This window comes from Somniosus microcephalus, chromosome 4 (assembly GCF_052327205.1).
Source record: "Somniosus microcephalus isolate GS21.2 chromosome 4, FLI_Smic_1.0, whole genome shotgun sequence".
Lineage (NCBI taxonomy): Eukaryota > Metazoa > Chordata > Chondrichthyes > Squaliformes > Somniosidae > Somniosus > Somniosus microcephalus.
Genome location: NC_140990.1, coordinates 249,052,224 through 249,071,607, shown reverse-complemented (window position 1 = coordinate 249,071,607; position 19,384 = coordinate 249,052,224). Strand labels below are relative to the sequence as shown.

The 19,384-nt window shown below is 42.7% G+C and overlaps 1 protein-coding gene across 1 annotated transcript in view; it reads right to left on the bottom strand.

The window, feature by feature from the left end:
- The window catches only part of LOC147120357 (dynein axonemal heavy chain 11-like), a 133,142-nt gene that overhangs the window by 93,730 nt on the left and 20,028 nt on the right, over window positions 1-19,384 (bottom strand). Inside the window, exons 6-8 of the mRNA XM_085984221.1 lie at window positions 12,810-13,016; window positions 11,570-11,902; window positions 3,003-3,257 (exon numbers count right to left, since the gene is read on the bottom strand). Of these exons, the coding sequence (XP_085840347.1) occupies window positions 3,003-3,257; window positions 11,570-11,902; window positions 12,810-13,016 (795 nt within the window). The remainder of the gene's footprint in view (window positions 1-3,002; window positions 3,258-11,569; window positions 11,903-12,809; window positions 13,017-19,384) is intronic.

Genomic DNA, 19,384 nt, shown 5'->3' with positions numbered 1-19,384 from the left:
TTCCATGGCAAGAACATCCTTCCTCAGATAAGGCGACCAAAACGGTACACAATACTCAAGATGTGGTCTCACCAAGGCCCTGTACAACTGCAGCCAGACATCCTTGTTCCTGTACTCAAACCCTCTCGCTACGAAGGCCAACATACCATTTGCCTTCTTAACCACCTGCTGCACCTGCATGCTTACTTTCAGCGACTGGTGCACAAGGACGCCCAGGTCTCGTTGCACTTCCCCTTCTCCCAATTTATTGCCGTTCAGATAATAATCTGCCTTCCTGTTTTTGACACCAAAGTGGATAACCTCGCATTTATCCACGTTATATTGCATCTGCCATGCTTCTGCCCAATCACCCAACCTATCCAAATCATACTGGAGTTTCTCGGCATCCTCCTCACAGCACACACGCCCACCCAGCTTTGTGTCATCTGCAAACTTGGAGATATTACATCTAGTTCCCTCATCCAGATCATTAATATATATTGTGAATAGCTGGGGTCCAAGGACCGATCCCTGCGGTACCCCACTAGTCACTGCCTGCCACTCGGAAAAAGAGCCGTTTATTCCAACTGTTTGCTTTCTGTCTGCCAACCAGTTCTCTATCCAAGTCAATACCTTGCCCCCAATCCCATGTGCCTTAATTTTACACGCTAATCTCTTATGCAGGACCTTATCGAAAGCCTTTTGAAAATCCAAATACACCACATCCACTGGTTCTCCCATATCTATTTTACCAGTTACATCCTCAAAAAATTCCAGTAGATTAGCCAAGCACGATTTACCTTTTGTAAAGCCATGTTGACTTTGTCCGATCCAGTCACTCTTTTCCAAATGCTCTGCTATTACATCCTTTATAATGGACTCTAGCATTTTCCCCACTACCGATGTCAGGCTTATTGGTCTGTAATTCCCCATTTTCTCTCTGCCACCCTTTCTGAACAGTGGGGTAACATTAGCTACCCACCAGTCCATGGGTACTGTTCCAGAGTCTATAGAATTTTGGAAGATGACCAGCAATGCATCTGCTATTTCTAGGGCCACTTCCTTAAGTACCCTCGGATGTAGATTATCAGGCCCTGGGGATTTATCGGCCCTCAATCCCATCAATTTCCCTACAAATACTGATTTCTATCAGTTCCTCCCTTTCATTAGACCCTATATTCCCAGACATCTTTGGGAGGTTATTTGTGTCCTCCTTTGTGAAGACAGAACCAAAGTATGTATTTAATTGGTCTGCCATTTCTTTGTTCCCCATTATAAATTCCCCTGATTCTGACTGCAAGGGACCTACGTTTGACTTCACCAATCTTTTTCTCTTCACATATCTATAAAAGCTTTTACAGTCAGTTTTTATGTTCCCTACAAGCTTACTCTCATACTCTATTTTCCCCCTCTTAATTAATCCCTTTGTCCTCCTTTGTTGGATCCTAAAATGCTCCCAATCCTCAGGTTTACTGCTTTTTTTGGCCAATTTATAAGTCAGGAGGTGAGACACTCGCCACAGAATACTCAGCCTCTGACCTGCTTTTGTAACCACAATATTTATGTGGCTGGTCCAGTTAAGTTTCTGGTCAATGGTGACCCCCAGGATGTTGATGGTGGGGGATTCAGCGATGGTAACACCGTTGAATATCAATGGGTGGTGGTTTGACTCTCTCTTGTTGGATATAGTCATTGCCTGGCACTTGTGTGGCACGACTGTTACTTGCCACTTATCCCAACCCTGAATGTCGTCCAGGTCTTGCTGCATGCAGGCATGGACTACTTCATTATCTGAGGAGTTGCAAATGGAACTGAATGCTAGGTAATCATCAACGAACATCCCCATCTCTGACCTTATGATGGAGGGAAGGCCATTGATGAGGCAGCTGAAGATGGTTGGGCCTCAGACACTGCCCTGAGGAACTGCTGCAGCGATGTCCTGGGGCAGAGATGATTCGCCTCCAACAACCACAACCATCTTCCTTTGTGCTAGGTATGACTCCAGCCCTCCCTGCCACCCCCACCAGATTTCCATTGACTTCAATTTTACTAGGGCTCCTTAATGCCACACTCAGTCAAATGCTGCCTTAATGTCAAGGGCAGTCACTCTCAACTCACCTCTAGAATTCAGCTCTTTTATCCACGTTTGGATTAAAGCTGTAATGAGGTCTGGAGCCGAGTGGTCCTGAGGGAACCCAAACTCAGCACTAGTGAGCAGGTTATTGGTGAGTAAGTGCTGCTTGATAGCACTGTCAAGGACACCTTCCATCCATGATGATTGAAGTAGACTGATGGGGCGATAATTGGCCAGATTGGCTTTGTCCTGCTCTCTGTAGACAGGACATACCTGGGCAGTTTTCCACATTGTCGGGTAGATGCCAGTGTTGTAGCTGTACTGGAACAGCTTGGTTAGAGGTGCGGCTAGTTCTGGAGTACAAGTCTTCAACACGACAGCCAGGATGTTGTCGGGGCCCATAGCCTTTGCTGTATCTCTGGATGGATGACTAAGGTTGAGCTGAATAGCTTTCCTCATCCGCAATTATCTCAATAGTAAGTGGTCCTCGTTAGTAATGGTTAAATCACGGTGTACCTAGTGTTTACATTTTAGTTTTGTTAAAAATAATTGTTGAATGTAATTTTAAGTTTTCTCTTTATTTTGCAAGCTATTGGTCCATTCTGTTCTTCTTACAACATACCATTCTCCAGCTGAGAGAATTTGCAAGTGATTTCTCCTGTACTTCTGCCTTTCTGCAATTGGGCACCCAATCCTCCTTCCTGCTGGGAAAGCTGGCATCTATTTGCCGTTTTCTCAAATGGTCTGGCTGAAATCATGAACTGACAGGAAGAACTATGTAGTCAATTCTGTGTCATGCATAAAACGCCAATGCAGCAAAGTTATGTCTTTTGTTCATTGCTTGATGAATTATAAAAAAAAAGCCAAAACATTCAACACAACTATGCAAGAAAGGGGACAAATGTTCATTTTTCATCCATTAGAAAAATTTAATGATAATTTATCTTACCTGCTCTCTATACTGCTCTAGCTGTGGTGGACATTTTGGAAGTCCATAGTCTGCTTGAACCTCCAGCTCCTCTGAAGTAAGGGAGTGACCATAGAGGAGAAACTGCCTCATGAATTCTACTTTGTCATTCATCCACAGATAACTGTGTCGGTCAAATGAAGTTTGGTATTTTTTTGCTTTGTCAGCAATTCTTTTCACTCTGTCCATGATCGTTTGACGCATCCCTGCCAAATAGCTCATCTTATCCACTTCTTGCTGTATGCGGAAATTAAAGTATATTCAACCATTTGCTACAAACTGATAAAGAACAAATGAGTGTTTTAACCTGCACAAAGCTATTTTGCTAAAGTGAAAGTTAATCAAAGTTTCACAAGATGCATTAAATATTAGGCAAATGTAATAAATTATTCAAGCTGACCCTGGATTAAATAGCCCATTGAACAAATGGGTAGGCATGCTAAATTCAGTTTATTTTCAAAATTTAGTTTTAAAAAATTGAATACGAACACATTACAAGAACAAAATATAAGTATGGATGAAGGAAATTCTTCAGTCCATTTAATCACATACTTCCAGAATACCAACTACAATCTTCACATTATAGGAACTGTTTTAACAGTTCAGTATCCTGTCCTACTACCCTCCCTAACAACCCATCCTCATCAAAGTACAGTTTTGGCTTTGATTTCTGTATCCTATTAAGTATTTTATTTGCTTCTACAAGGTCCCCTCAGACATCTCTCAAGGCTGGAGAGCCTTACCTTTTTCTTCTTCTTGGGATGTGGCTAATATTAGCAAGACAGTATTTATTGCCCATCCCTAGTTGCCCTGAGGGCATTGAGAGTCACTATGTGGTTGCCTTTTAATGCCCTCGAGTGGCATCTCTCAGATTGAGCATCGAGGGCATTAAAAGGCAACCACATAGTGACTCAATGCCCTCGTGGGTGGCATCTTCCCTTCCCTGTAGGACATTAGTGAGCCAGTTGGGGTTTTGTGTCAAAACTACAGCTTTCATGGTTATTTTTGGTGCTAGCCCACATCTTACCGGATTTTTAAAAATTCAATTTCACAACGTGACATGGAATTTGAACCCACAACCTGGACTGATTGTTAATCCAGTACCATAACCACTCGGCTACTGAACTCAGGACAAAATCATTCCTTATAGCTTTTCTCTATAAAATTGGGAAACTGCCACTTAACTATACACTGCCGGTGGTTCCATTGTAGCAGTGACTAGAACTGCATGTAATACACTAGGTGCAGCCTGATCATGAGTGTACAACTTCAGTATAATCTCTGGGGATCGGAACACAACTGAGAACCTAGAATCTTATTTGCTTTTATGCAATTTCTTTTGCATATGGTGGGAAATGAATCAATTAACAGTCCTAACCACCTTTCAACTTCAACTTTTTAAGTGCTAACATATCCATGGAGTACATGTGCCTCCTTTTTTTTTACTTCAAATATGCATTACCTAACGTTTATCTGCATTGAATTTCAATCATCACTGATGAGCCAAGATGCAAACCTTGTTGAGCTCTATTTGTAAGATCTTGGCTGTCTCCTTTGAGTCAGAGCTCCACTAACTTGGCATCATCTAAAAATGTAACCACCTTGAAATTCCAGGTTATTTACATATACCAGAAACAGGACAGATCCCAGTGAAAACTCTTGCGACACTCCATATCTCCCCTCCATTGTAACCCAGCTCTCATTATGACAACTCTCTACAAACTGGCTAAAGAGAAAGAAGCAAAGAGTTTATGGAAGCCAAGGTAAACACAGCATATAGCATTCCCCATAAATTTGGTTTGTCACTACAACAAAAATGTATGTGGTTGCTCAGGCAAAATCTAACAATTCTAAAAGTTATGCTGCTTATCATTTATTGGGTATTTTCATGCACTCTTCCATCTTTTTTCTGATCAGTGATTCCATTAGTTTTCTGTTTATTGAAGTTAAGCTACTAGATCTGTAATTGCTTCTGTGTCCTTCTTGAATATGGGAACAATAATTGTTCATTTCTAGCCTGCTGGATTCTCCCCACTATTCATTGGCTTCCACTAAACAACTGTCACTGCTTTACAAATCTCTTTCTTTGTCTAGGTACCTTGGAGTATAAGGGAATTTATTCGTTTTCAACTCCTTCAGCCTATGTAAAACCTCCACTTCTCTGATCCAGAATCCTGGGCCCACACAATGAGGGTTTAATGTTGAATAGTAGGCTTGGATTTTCCTCCTATTTATCACACTTTTTTTGGTAGGTTCAGGGCAGATGAAGTAAAATGGGGCAAGGATGCCAAGTGCTGAATCCCCTGCTGTAAAAATAGTTGTTGCAATTTGCCTTCACCCACAATGCAGGCAAATCACTGGAGGCAAATGGGATTTCATTACACATTGATGTCAAAAGTTTGACTTCCTTCCCCTACCACCTGTGGCCTAACTATTTTTTTAAAAATCAAACGCTGTAGAAAAGGCATTGCTGGTTGTTAGGTGGTATCAAATAGGCTGAGGTAATTTTTAAAAAGTTACTTTCTCAGGATTCTGTATTTGGTCAAACGTCACTGCTGGAAAAAATGTTTTTGTTGCTTTATTGCAGCTTTTCCTATATCAATTTTCCTACTAGCTTCAGCACTGCTTTTGATGCCAGAGAATTTATTTTGGGACATTCAGCAATAAAGGACATAATGGGGCAGATTTTGCCATCATACCACCTTTGAAATTGACCGCAAGTTCAGGATTTCCGCATGTGCTTGTGCAAAATCCCGAACTTGTGACTGTGAAATCCTCATTGCTGGCACAGAGTTAGGTTAATTGCCCAACTACGTATGAAAATTTTACGACTGGTGCAAACAGGCGCAGGAGCCTGTTTGCACAGCATAAGGGGGTGGGGGTGGGGTGGTGGTAGTTGTCCATACAATGTTAATATTAAACATACTGCCATTACTTTGTATTGTTCTCATTCTGCTGCCCATCACTCTGATTAAAAATTATTCCCAGCCACCAGACTTTTTGCATAATAAAGTAATTGGATATTGTTGAAACAAGATTTTCTGCCTAATATTTCTTTGCTTTGAATAATTGTTTTTATTCATTTCACTGAGTAAAACTGGACAGATCCTCGAAAAGGGATCCGTGTTTATTTTACAAAAAATATTCCTTGCCAGTTCAGCTTGAGTGTTATAATGATTATTATTTACAGTGGGCATGTGATCAATTCAATATCAACACCGTTTAATTTAAAATTTGATTGATATCAGGCATCAGAGATTTCTGTTTCCTGATTGGCGCACTGCCCCACGTGATCCCAGGTATGCTTACGCACACTGTGCACCTCTGGGATCCGTGGGCCACTGTGCTGTGCTCAACTCGGCAGCGAAACAACGCAAGTTTGCATATACACTGTCTTTCATATGAAGCAAGTCCCTATCTGCCCTCCCAGATGGGAATAAAAGATTCCATGGCAATATTCAAAGAAGTTCTCCACCACCAAAAACAGATCGGCTGGTTGTGTATAGCATTGCTGCAAGTGGGACCTTGCTGCTGCATTTCTGACATTACAAGTGATGACTCCTTCAAAAGTACTTCATTGGCCGTAAGTTGCATTGAGTTTAAGCAGACTTTGGTAAGTGGCAGAAAAAGTCTTTTAAGTGCATTTACTGAATTTTAGTGAGTAAAAAAGTGAATTGGGGAGTTTAAACCGGAAGTAGAATCCAGGTATAAAAAGGGGCGGGCTTAGTGCGGTAGCGCTGAGTGCGGTCGCATCGAGTGTAAGTAGAGTTTGGTAAGTGAGAGAGTTCGGGCAAGTGGGAGGTGAGGGGGTGCTTTTTGCTCTGTTTTGCTTCCCTCTCTCAGGCTAATCCAACACTGCGGACGTGGAGCAGCAAGACAGTTCAACCGGACAGGTCCCCCAGACAGCATTCACGAGGGAGGTTGGTGATCAGCTGGTTGGTAGGTCCTCTTCCTTCTCTTCCATACCTTTAAGTTGGTAAGTCCTATTAAATAGTGGTGTAATATTATCATCTATATCGGGGCAGAGGGTCTTCATAACTAATAATAAGAAATGTAATTAATTACACAGATATGGGTGAACAGGTGATGTGTCACTATTGCGAAATGTGGGAGCTGGTGGACCCCATTGAGGATCACGGTGATTACATTTGCGATAAGTGTTTGCTGCTAGAGGAACTCAAGCTCCATGTTAAAGAGCTTGAGACCGAGCTTCAGACACTGCGACACATCAGGGAGGGGGAGAAGTTCCTGGACTCTATGTTTCAGGAGGTGTTCACACCTATGAAATTAATTACTGCAGATGTAGTCCGTGGTCAGGGACAGGATGGTGTGACTACGAGTGAGGAAGGTACAGGGATCCAGGATGTACTGTTGAAGGAGCCGCAGCCCTTGCTCTTGTCAAGCAGGATCGAGGTTCTTACTCCCTGTGAGGGCATGAGCGGGAACTGCAGGGAGGATGAGCAACCTGGCCACAGCACCGTGGTACAGGGGGCCATTCACGTGGAGGGAGTAAAAAGAAATGTTGTAGTGGTAGGGGATAGTATCATTAGGGGGATAGATAGGGTTCTCTGCAGTCAAGAGCGGGAGTCCCGAAGGCTGTGTTGCCTGCCCGGTGCCAGGGTTAAGGACATCTCTTCTGGGCTGGAAAGAAACTTGGAGTGGGAGGGGGAGGATCCAATTGTCGTGGTCCATGTTGGTACAAACGACGTAGATAGGACAAGGAAGAAGGTTCTGTTAAAGGAGTATGAGCAGCTAGGGGTCAAATTAAAAAACAGAACCTCAAGGGTAATAATCTCTGGATTATTACCTGAGCCACGAGTGAATTTGGCTAGGATAAATAAAATTAAAGAGTTAAATGTGTGGCTCAAAGACTGGTGTGGGAGAAATGGGTTTTGCTTCTTGGGACACTGGCACCAGTACTGGGACAGGAGGGAGCTGTTCCGTTGGGACGGACTCCACTTGGCCAGTGCTGGGACTAGAGTCCTGGCGAATCATATAACTAGGGCTGTAGAGAGGGCTTTAAACTAATTAGTGGGGGGGAGGTTTCCAGAGAGCAAATAACAGAAATGACAACGGAGAAGGTCATAGACTTAGGTAGCAGTGGGGAAATTAAAAAACAGAACGTGTCAGGAAGGGACAAAAGGTATGGAGTAAAAGGTAAAGTAGTAAAAGGGGAAAAAACAGGAACTAAGTGTCACAAAACATATTTGAAAGTTCTTTATCTGAATGCACGTAGCATTCGTAACAAAATGGATGAGTTAACGGCACAAATAACTACATATGGGTATGATCTTGTGGCCATTACAGAAACATGGCTGCAGGGTGATCATGACTGGGAATTAAACATACCAGGTTATTTAACAATCAGGGAGGACAGGCAGGAAGGGAGGGAGGGGAGGTGGGGTGGCTATGTTAATAAAGGAAGGAATCACTATAATAGAGAAATGATATTGGGTCAAAGGAGCAGGATAGTGAAACAGTTTCGGTGGAGATAAGGAATAATAAGGGGAAAAAAACACTAGTGGGCGTAGTCTATAGGCCTCCGAACAGTGACAACTCTGTTGGACGGAGTATTAATCAGGAAATAGTTGAGGCTTGTAATAAGGGAACAGCTATAATTATGGGGGATTTTAATTATCATATTAACTGGACAAATCAAATTGGGCAGAGCAGCCTTGAGGATGAGTTCATTGAGTGTATTAGGGATGGGTTTCTTGAGCAGTATGTAACTGAACCGACCAGGGGGCAAGCAACCTTAGATTTTGTCCTGTGTAATGAGATAGGATTAATTAAAAATGTCCTAGTAAAGGATCCCCTTGGAATGAGTGACCATAAAATGGTTGAATTCCATATTCAAGTAGAGGGTGAGAAGGTTGGATCTCAAACAAGCGTGCTGAGCTTGAATAAAGGAGACTATGAAGGTATGAGAGCAGAATTGATTAGAGTGGACTGGGAAAATAGATTAAAGGGTAAGACGATACATGATCAGTGGTGTACATTTAAGGAGTTATTTTACAACTTCCAAAAAATATATATTCCACTGAGGGAAAAAAGGGTGTAAAAGAAAAGATAGCCCTCCGTGGCTAAGTAAAGTAATTAAGGATAGTATCCAATTAAAAACAAGGGCATATAAGGTAGCCAAATCTAGTGGGAGGATAGAAGATTGGGAAGTCTTTAAAAGACAGCAAAAAATAACTAAAAGATTAAAGGAAGATAGATTATGAAAGTAAATTAGCAAAAAATATAAAAACAGATAGCAAAAGTTTCTATAGTTATATAAAAAGAAAAAGGGTGGCTAAAGTAAATGTTGGACCCTTAGAGGATGAGACCGGGAAATTAATGGTGGGAAACATGGAGATGGCAAAAACGCTGAACAAATATTTAGTATCAGTCTTTACGGTAGAGGACACTAAGAATATCCCAACACTGGACAAACAGGGGGCTCTAGGGGGAAGAGGAGCTAAATACAATTAAAATCACTAAGGAAGTGGTACTTGGTAAAATAATGGGACTCAAGGCGGATAAATTCCCTGGACCTGATGGCTTACATCCTAGGGTCTTGAGAGAAGTGGCTGTAGGGATTGTGGATGCATTGGTAATAATTTTCCAAAACTCCCTGGACTCAGCAACGGTCCCGGCAGATTGGAAAACTGCTAATGTAACGCCCTTATTTAAAAAGGGTAGTAGGCAGAAGGCTGGAAACTATAGACCTGTTAGCCTAACATCTGTGGTTGGTAAAATGTTAGAGTCCATTATTAAGGAGACAGTAACGGGACATTTGGATAAACATAATTTAATAGGACAAACTCAGCATGGTTTCATGAAGGGGAAGTCATGCTTGACAAATTTGCTTGCGTTCTTTGAGGAAGTAACATACAGGGTGGATAAAGGAGAACCAGTGGACGTAGTGTATTTAGACTTCCAAAACGCATTTGACAAGGTGCCACACAAAAGATTATTGCTCAAGATAAAAAATCACGGGATTGGGGGTAATATTCTGGCGTGGGTGGAGGATTGGCTCTCTAACAGAAAGCAGAGAGTTGGGATAAATGGTTCGTTCTCAGACTGACAATCAGTAACTAGTAGTGTTCCGCAGGGGTCAGTGCTGGGTCCCCAACTCTTTACAATCTATATTAACGATTTGGAGGAGGGGACCGAGTGTAACATATCAAAGTTTGCAGATGATACAAAGATGGGAGGGAAAGTAGTGAGTGAGGAGGACATAAAAAACCTGCAAGGGGACATAGACAGGCTAAGTAAGTGGGCAGAGATTTGGCAGGTGGAATACAATACTGGAAAGTGTGAGGTTATGCACTTTGGCAGGAAAAAATCATAGAGCAAGTTATTATCTTAATGGCAAGAAACTGGAAAGTACTGTAGTACAAAGGGATCTGGGGGTCCTGGTGCACGAAACTCAAAAAGTTAGTATGCAGGTGCAGCAAGTGATCAAGAAGGCCAATGGAATGTTGGCTTTTATTGTTAGGGGGATAGAATATAAAAACAGGGAGGTATTGCTGCAGTTATACAAGGTATTGGTGAGACCGCACCTGGAATACTGCATACAGTTTTGGTGTCCATACTTAAGAAAAGACATACTTGCTCTCGAGTCAGTACAAAGAAGGTTCACTCGGTTAATCCCGGGGATGAGGGGTGGTCATATGAGGAGAGGTTGAGTAGATTGGGACTCTACTCATTGGAGTTCAGAAGAATGAGAGGCGATCTTATTGAAACATATAAGATTGTGAAGGGGCTTGATCGGGTGGATGCGGTGAGGATGTTCCCAATGATGGGTGAAACTAGAACTAGGGGGCATAATCTTAGAATAAGGGGCTGCTCTTTCAAAACTGAGATGAGGAGAAACTTCTTCACTCAGAGGGCAGTAGGTTTGTGGAATTTGCTGCCCCAGAAAGCTGTGGAAGTTACATCATTAAATAAATTTAAAACAGAAATAGATCGTTTCCTAGAGGTAAAGGGAATTAAGGGTTACGGGGAGCGGGCAGGAAATTGGACATGAGTCTAGGTTCAGAATGGTCATGGCCCTGTGGGTAGTGCAGCAGGCCCAGGGGCCGTGTAGCCTGGTTCTGCTCCTACTTCTTGTGTTCGAATTCTGTGTTAGATTTCAGGAGATGGTTTTATTCCTGTTCCTGGCTGGGGTGGAGATCGCCTTTACAGAAGGTAAGTACTGTAGAAAATATAGGGACAGAGTGATCTCCTGGATGAGTTTCGATCCCCTAGATGGGTCGGAGAGGAATTTCCCAGAATTTTTTCTCCCAAATTGGCCATTGGGTTTTTTAATCTGGTTTTTCACCTATCCCGGGAGATCACGAGTTCGGGTGGGATGGAGAGTGGTAGAAGATTTGAGGTTAGGATTAGATCAGCCATGATCTTATTGAATGGTGGAGCAGGCTCGAGGGGCCGATTGGCCTACTCCTGCTCCTATTTCTTATGTTCTTATGTAAAGTATGTTAGGACATAGAGGTCATGTAAGGAACTATATAAATGCAAGTTCCTTTTTTTAGCTGAAATTATCTAGTGAAATCTTATCGTACCTGATAGGTGTCAATTCCTAGATGTTTTGCTACTCGTTTTACTTTAGAGGCCATTTTGTAAGTATCGTTTATTAATTCCTCCATGAGATCATAGAAATTATTATTCATTTCCAGGTCCAAGGGAGGATTGAATGACAATTCACAACCATTAAGAACCAGTTGCACTTCAAACAGAGGCGATGATTTTGGCAATATTTCTGTACATTCAATTAGATATTGAAGGAAGGATTTAATAGCAATGAAGAATCCGTCTAAAATTATGTGATCAATGTACTCAGTGTACACCTTCCATTCATCAGCTTGCGGATCTGCGTGGAACAAATGAAGATTTTCCTATAAACAGAAAATAGCAAGTTAATTTATTACACCATATAAGGAATGGTTAACTTTTGCAAATATTAATTGCAATTCAATTCAGGATACCAAGACAAAGAAATAAATCATGTCTCAATGAAACTAACTAAAAATGCAACATTGTTTTACTAAGCTGCTCCAATATACCAAAAAAAGTCTTACAGGGCAAAGTTTCAAAATAAAGGCAGGGAATTTTAACCTAAAAAAAACTCATGGCTTGGGGGCGTGGGGTAGTTAGTGTTGAAAATCGGAATCCCAACCTAAACCCGCCTACTTTCAATTTTAACGGAGGCAGGTCGTCTATTCAAATATTATAAAGAGGCTGGAAGCCTCTGCTTTAACCACCATTTTGGTCAGTTTTGCACGTCACGTGAAACCCACCAGCTAATGCAATGCGAGGGCTGCTGGATCCAGGAGGTAAGTGCCCTACCTAACCCACTCCCCAGCGATCAGAAATCCCCGACCAGGACTCCGATCAGCCCTCCCAGGCCACCAAACTTACCCTTCTCACCTCCCCCAGCCCTCCCCGTGCAGCTCGCCGCCCCCAATCTTCTTCCGACCACTCTCTTCCCCCCCCCCCCCCCACTGCTGCTGCCACCCCGCAGCCCCTGATCCTCATCGGACCCCTGCCACACAGTGGCCCACCACCCCACAACAACTGTATCTAAAACCCAATTTACGTATTATAGTGCATAACAACTCTGACCTCGACCAGTTGGTGAATTGTTTCCCCTCCATCTTGAATTAATTTGTAATATTTTATCATTTTCTCCTCATCAAGGCAGAGCACAGCAGATTCATACTTTTTTTGCAGAAAGAACAGCGCTTCATTCCAGTTACACACTATTGTGTGTATTGTCTCCACATTGCATTTGATTTTCTGCACCCTACTGTTCACATCTTGGATCAGATCTTTAGTCTGCAGGATATATTCCCATGAATCCTCAGTCTGCCATGTTAGGGTTTCTGTGGCAGGTCTCAACTGTTGATTAATCTTCAACAATTCATGCTCAACAAGTGGAAATTCCACTTCCAGTATGGTAGTATGTAGTTTGTTGTAGGATTCAATAATGAGTTTCCAGTTTCCAACATACTACCAAAGAAAAACACTTGTCAGTTTGTCAAATAAATTTAAAATAAAATTCATTTCACAATTTTACTTACTTTAAATTGTTTTAAAATCATAAAATGCAAATTTTACCTTGGTAACAGTTTAACTAAATCCAATATACAATCGTGCATTATTAGTAGGAGTACAGCTAAAGCTGCTTTTATTATTGAACCATGATGCTTATTTTTAGTATTCTATACACAAGCTACGATTTTCCTTTGCATCATTCAGTTAAATAAACGGCAAGATCACAAGATAAAGGCAATTTGGCTCATCCATCCAGAAAAACATTATGTTCACTTAAATAATTGAAAGGTTTTTGCCTACATCACCCTACCCTGAGCACTCAAACCCCAACAGTCAAAGCACGAGCGGCCGGTGAGAGAGTCAATGAGGGCCTTGGGAGTCTGGGGAAAGAGAGGATCACTGGAGAATGGGGTTGGCGGGGGCAAGACTGAGGAATGGGAGGTTAGAGAGAGAGAGATTGGGGATATGGGGGGGGGTTCAGGGAGAGGTTAATGGGGTCAGAGAGCTGGGGAATGTGGGTCAGGATGAAAATAGGGGTCAGGAAGCGGGGAATGGGGTTTGGAGAGGGGGGAACCCCAGAGGGCTGTGGCTGCTCAGTCGATGAGTATATGCAAGACTGAGATCGATAGATTTTTGGGCACTAAGGAAATCAAGGGATATGGGGAAAGGGCGGACAAGTGGAGTTGATGATCTTATTGAATGGCAGAGCAGGCTCAAGGGCCTACTTCTATTTCTTATGTTCTTAATGAGTCAATTGGTCCCTCTTTGTTGAAGAACTTCAGTCCTAAATTTGCCCAATTCTACTTTGAACTGGTGCCCTATTTTCCTATTGTCGTGGTTTAACTTTATGGATTTACCTTTTCTGTGCTGTTTACTATTTTATTTTCCTCTATGAGGTCCCTTCTGAGGCATCTCCTTTCAAGGTTCAAAATCCTAGGTTTCTGTAGTATTATCTCATAACATTTCCCACTGATGCTAGGGATAAGGGCCTCATGGGTCTTCTTTGACTACCCTCCAGGCTACAATGTGTCTTGACTAAAAAAAAAGTACCCAAAATGATGTGCAATGATAGCACTGCATGGTTTAAGCATCACTTCCACAGATTGTATTTTAATTTAATATAGTTCAGCATCCCATTTGCATTGTTGATAGGCTTGATATTTAACATGCTCAATTACAGGAGACTTTGGTTTATCCGGAGGTTGTATGACCGGAAACCTCGATCTACCGGCAGAAATCAGGAGCCGTTTTGTTAGGTTTTTTTGCTTCTTGTGGCGCTTCTCGTGGCTTTTTTTTCCAACAGTCAGGCTCTGGAAAGTCTCGCTGAAGCTGTTGCTAAGCTACAGAGACGCTTCCAAGGTACGGGCCGACTGTTTAGAAGCTGTTGCTAAGCAACAGTGTTTGTTGTCAGATACGGAGATGAAAACCTCCGTATGCTTCAACATTAACGCTGGTATGTCCGGCAGTTTTGATAGATCGGCAACAGCTCGGTCCCGTCGGTGCCGGATATAACAAAGTTTCCTGTAATTAGATTTCTTTTAACATCATCCTTTGCTATTTCAATCAATCATTCACAACAAATGTTGTTCTATTTTTTCTTTGAATGTACAATACCTTACTCTTTCTCATTGAATTTAATCTGCTACTATTCAGCTTACTCAGATTTTATCTAGTTTATTTTGTAGATTCTTTGTTGCCTCATATAACTTGACTTCCTCCCCTATTTAATATTGTCTGTGATTTGATCAATTTGCAAGAGTTTCTAAATCCAAGTTGTTGATGCAAGTTAGAAATAGTAGCGCACACGACACGAACATGGAATCCCTATCTCAGTGTATTTTGCTGAGATGTAAAACCAATGTATACATAATTAAGCCCACTTAAGCAGGTTATTCAATTACCAGATATTCACTTCAGTAAATGAAATCTCAACGCACAAATCCTTCCCTTATGACTCCCCGGGGGAAAAATTCAGTTGGTTTGCACCTCCCGTTAGGGCCTTAAGTGGGCGCTAATGGAGCGCAAAGCAACTAGCGCTCGGGTGAGGCGATATCTGCGCCTCTCGCGGAATTGACCGGACCTTTTGCGGGGGCGCTAAACAATACCACCCGATCTCCTGCGCACGCAGATCCTGACGTCATTCGAGCATGCAACGCCCCAGAACGGAAATTGAGTGGTGCCCCCCTCCTTTCCGCCTGGCGCAACCAACAACAGGTAGACTGGAACGCTTCCCAGTCGCTATGGGGCTGGGGGGGGCGCTATTTAAAGGGGGCCTCTTCCTGGCTTTTTCTGTGGTAGACATTTTTGCACCACTCGTTCTGAGAGAGAGAGAGAGAGAGAGAGAGAGAGAGAGAGATATTTTGAGAGAGAGACTTCTGCATTGAGTCAACGCTGTCTGAAGTAGTTTTGGCTTCTGACCATAACTTTGCAGGTACTTTGGTTTTTGACTTTCATTACTGTGATTGCCAAGATTCTACGGGGGCTGCACTTAGTGGGGGAGTCGTCCTGCGCCATCAGATTCGGAGGACACAGAGACACAGAGAGTGGCAATCATGGCCAGACGGAGGAGGGCCAACAGGCCTCTGTACAGGAGACCTTACCCTCCCAGGGTATTTCGCCAACAATTCTCCTACAATAATATGACTGAGGAGCAGTGTTTGCGAAGGCTGCGCTTCAGCAAGGAGGTGGTCACTGAGCTCTGCCACCTGCTGCAGCCAAATCTGCAGCCTCAACTGAGGAGCAGGACGTCTCTGTTGGTGGCAGTGAAGATAACAGTGGCTCTCAACTTTTATGCCACCGGCTCATTTCAATCAGCTACTGGGGACATCGCCAATATCTCCCAGTTCGCGGTGCATTGCTGCATCCGTCACGTCACAAACGCCCTCTATAAAAGGAGACGAGAGTACATCTCTTTCCCCATGACCCCGGACAAGCAGCAAGAACACGCAATGGGCTTTGCTAGGATAGCGGGCTTCCCCATGGTGCAGGGCGCCATTGACTGCACGCATGTGGCTTTGCAGGCGCCGCAAGAGAATACCGAGGATTTCCGCAACCGAAAGGGGTTCCATTCCTTAAACGTTCAGTTGGTCTGTGACCACAGACAGCTGATACTCGCTGTCAATGCCCACTATCCTGGCAGCAGCCACGATGCATTCATCCTGCGCCAGACTACTGTGGCAGAATATTCCAGGCACTGCATCACCCAGGTGGTTGGCTTCTCGGGTGTAATGAGCAATAACATGTCATTCTATAGTGGACACTAGGTGGAGCCGTAGAGCTGCATAGAGCTGTATATAGCTGTATGTATAAGACTACACTACCCAGCTGTATGTATATTAAGACTACATTACCCATGAGGCACTAGGCTACCCACAAGGCAGCAGTCAAGATGGAGGCCTCTACAGATACTGTACCTAGTCCACATGTGCTCAATAAAGTAACTAGCAAAAGCTAGCTGTGTTCATAATAAGAATGTCTATTTATTAATGAACATAAGATGGTACCAGGATGGTGAAGATCTGCTGACAATTGTGAAAAGCGAAATGGAGAATTTGAAGCCACCAGAGCGTTTGAAACTCACAGGAAACATCGACTACAATTGGCAGACTCTTAAACAACAATTCGAACTCTACATTGCAGCCATCGGATTCGGTACGAAGCCAGACGCAAGGAAGATAGCGTTGCTGCTTACGGTTGCAGGCCCACAGGCGATAGAGGTATTTAATACATTTGTATTTAATCCAGAGGAGAACAGAGAAAAATTAGAAGATGTGCTAAAAAAAATTGATGCACATTGCTCTCCCAAAAAGAATGAGACCTATGAAAGATACATGTTCTGTTCAAGGACACAGCAGCAAAATTAGACTTCTGATAGCTTTACAACTGATCTGAAACTGAAAGCACAGACATGTAATTTCTCGGAGCTGAAATCATCCATGATTCGTGACCAGATTGTGTTTGGTATTCATGATAAAAAAGTCAGGGAACGTCTGTTGAGAGAAACCGAACTCAATTTGGAAAATGCAGTGAAAATATGCCAAGCCAGCGAGCTAGCTCGAAAGCACGCGAAGACTTTCAGTGAAATCAATAATGATGCGATTGTAATGAGTGATAATGCTGCTGTCGGTGCTGTGTCCAACAAGGGGAAGAAACGTGGGCAGAACAGAAATGAAAAGCAATCGGAGGATGAAATTTTTAATTCTAAACGCTGTGGTTACAAACACCAGTTAAGACAATGCCCAGCGTTTGGAAAAATGTGCACAAAGTGTAATGGAAAGAATCACTTTGCCAAACAATGCTTTTCGAAAGTAAAAACTAAGAAAGGGCAACGAGTTAATGTAATTGAGGACACTGATTTAAGTGAGACATTTTTTGTACGAATGGTGTCATGTGACAATATAGAAAAGGATACAGAAAATGTGCAGCCCTCAGAAATGGACAATGCTGAACATAAAGTTAATGCAGTAAAAGTGGACAAATGGATGATCCCACTTGCAGGTAAATGGAGCATTAGTTACCTTGAAACTAGACACTGGGGCAAAAGCAAACTTAATCAGTATGAGTGACATTAAAAACATGAAAGAAAAGCCCAAAATACAGAAAAAGTCAGTACTACTGAAGGACTATAATGGACAGAAACTAGATAGCTTAGGTGTATGCACACTTAAAGTGACAGTCAAAGACAAAGTGCATCATCTCATGTTTTCTGTTGTGGCTGAAAGACTTGATTCACTACTGGGTGACAAAGCTTGTGAGGACTTAGAACTGGTCAAGAGAGTCTACCGTATAAACTGTGCCATAAGCAGACCAGATGACTCGGTGGATTCTGTAGTGAATAATTTCCAGGATGTGTTCAAAGGATTTGGAGTTCTACCATTAACTTACAAGATCCAGCTAAAGGAGGATGCTCAGCCAGTGGTACATGCTCCACGAAGAGTTCCAGCACCCCTGCGTGACCGGCTCAAGAATGAACTGGACAGAATGACCACACTAGGAGTCATCAGGAAAGTCGAAGAGCCAACAGACTGGGTTAACTCCATGGTATGTGTAAAGAAAAAGAACAATGATCTAAGAATATGCATGGATCCAAAGGACTTAAATGCAAACATAAAACGTGAACACTACCAGATTCCCAAGCGAGAAGAAATCACCAGTGAAATGTCAGGTGCCAGATAATTTACAAAGCTCACTGTCTCACAAGGATTTTGGCAACTAAAACTGGATGAAGAGAGCACCAAATACTGTACCTTCAACACACCATTTGGCAGGTATTGTTTCCTCAGAATGCCTTTCGGGATAATATCTGCATCTGAAATCTTTCATAGAGCGATGAAACACATAATTGAAGGTCTGGAAGGAGTTCGGGTCTATGTTGATGACATCATCATCTGGGGCTCCACACTGAAAGAACACAATGAGAGACTGACTAAAGTGCTACAGAGCATACGCCGGAATGGACTGAAGCTCAACAAAGCCAAGTGTCAGTTTGGCGTCCAGGAAGTCACTTTCCTAGGAGATAATCTATCTGGTAAAGGAATAGAGCCAGATATGGAAGTAAACGCCATACTCAAAATGCCCCGACCCACTGACAAAAAAGGAGTGCTACGCATCATGGGGATGATAAACTTCATTGGAAAGTTCATTCCTAACTTGTCAGCCAAGACAGCCTGTCTGCGAGACCTGCTACATAAAACAAATGAGTTTGCATGGACAGAAAGACATGAACAAGAGTGGATGAACCTCAAAACAGTGCTGACAACCACACCTGTACTCACCTTCTTTGACCCAACAAAGAGAATCAAAGTGTCAACAGATGCATCAAAAGATGGCCTAGGTGCGGTCTTGCTACAAGCAGAGGGTGAAGATTGGAAGCCTGTTGCCTATGCCTCCAGGTCTATGACTGATACTGAGTGTCGATACGCCCAGATTGAAAAGGAATGTCTAGGCTTGGTAGTTGGACTAGAAAAGTTTCATGGCTACATATATGGACTTCCCACCTTCACAGTTGAGACAGACCACAGCCCTCTGGTTGCCATCATAACAAAAAACCTGAATGAGATGTCTCCAAGGATTCAACGACTCATGATGAAGCTGCAAAGATATGACTTTGAACTGATCTACACACCAGGCAAATATATAGTGTTAGCAGATGCACTATCCCGAGCACCCACAATGAGTCATGTGAGCTCTACTGAAGAAGACGTGGATGTTCATGTGAGTATGGTCACTGCTGCGCTGCCCGTGTCAGACACAAAATCAAAGCAAATAGCAGAAGAAACAGTAAAAGATACAGTATTACAAACAGTAAGAGAGAACATTCATCA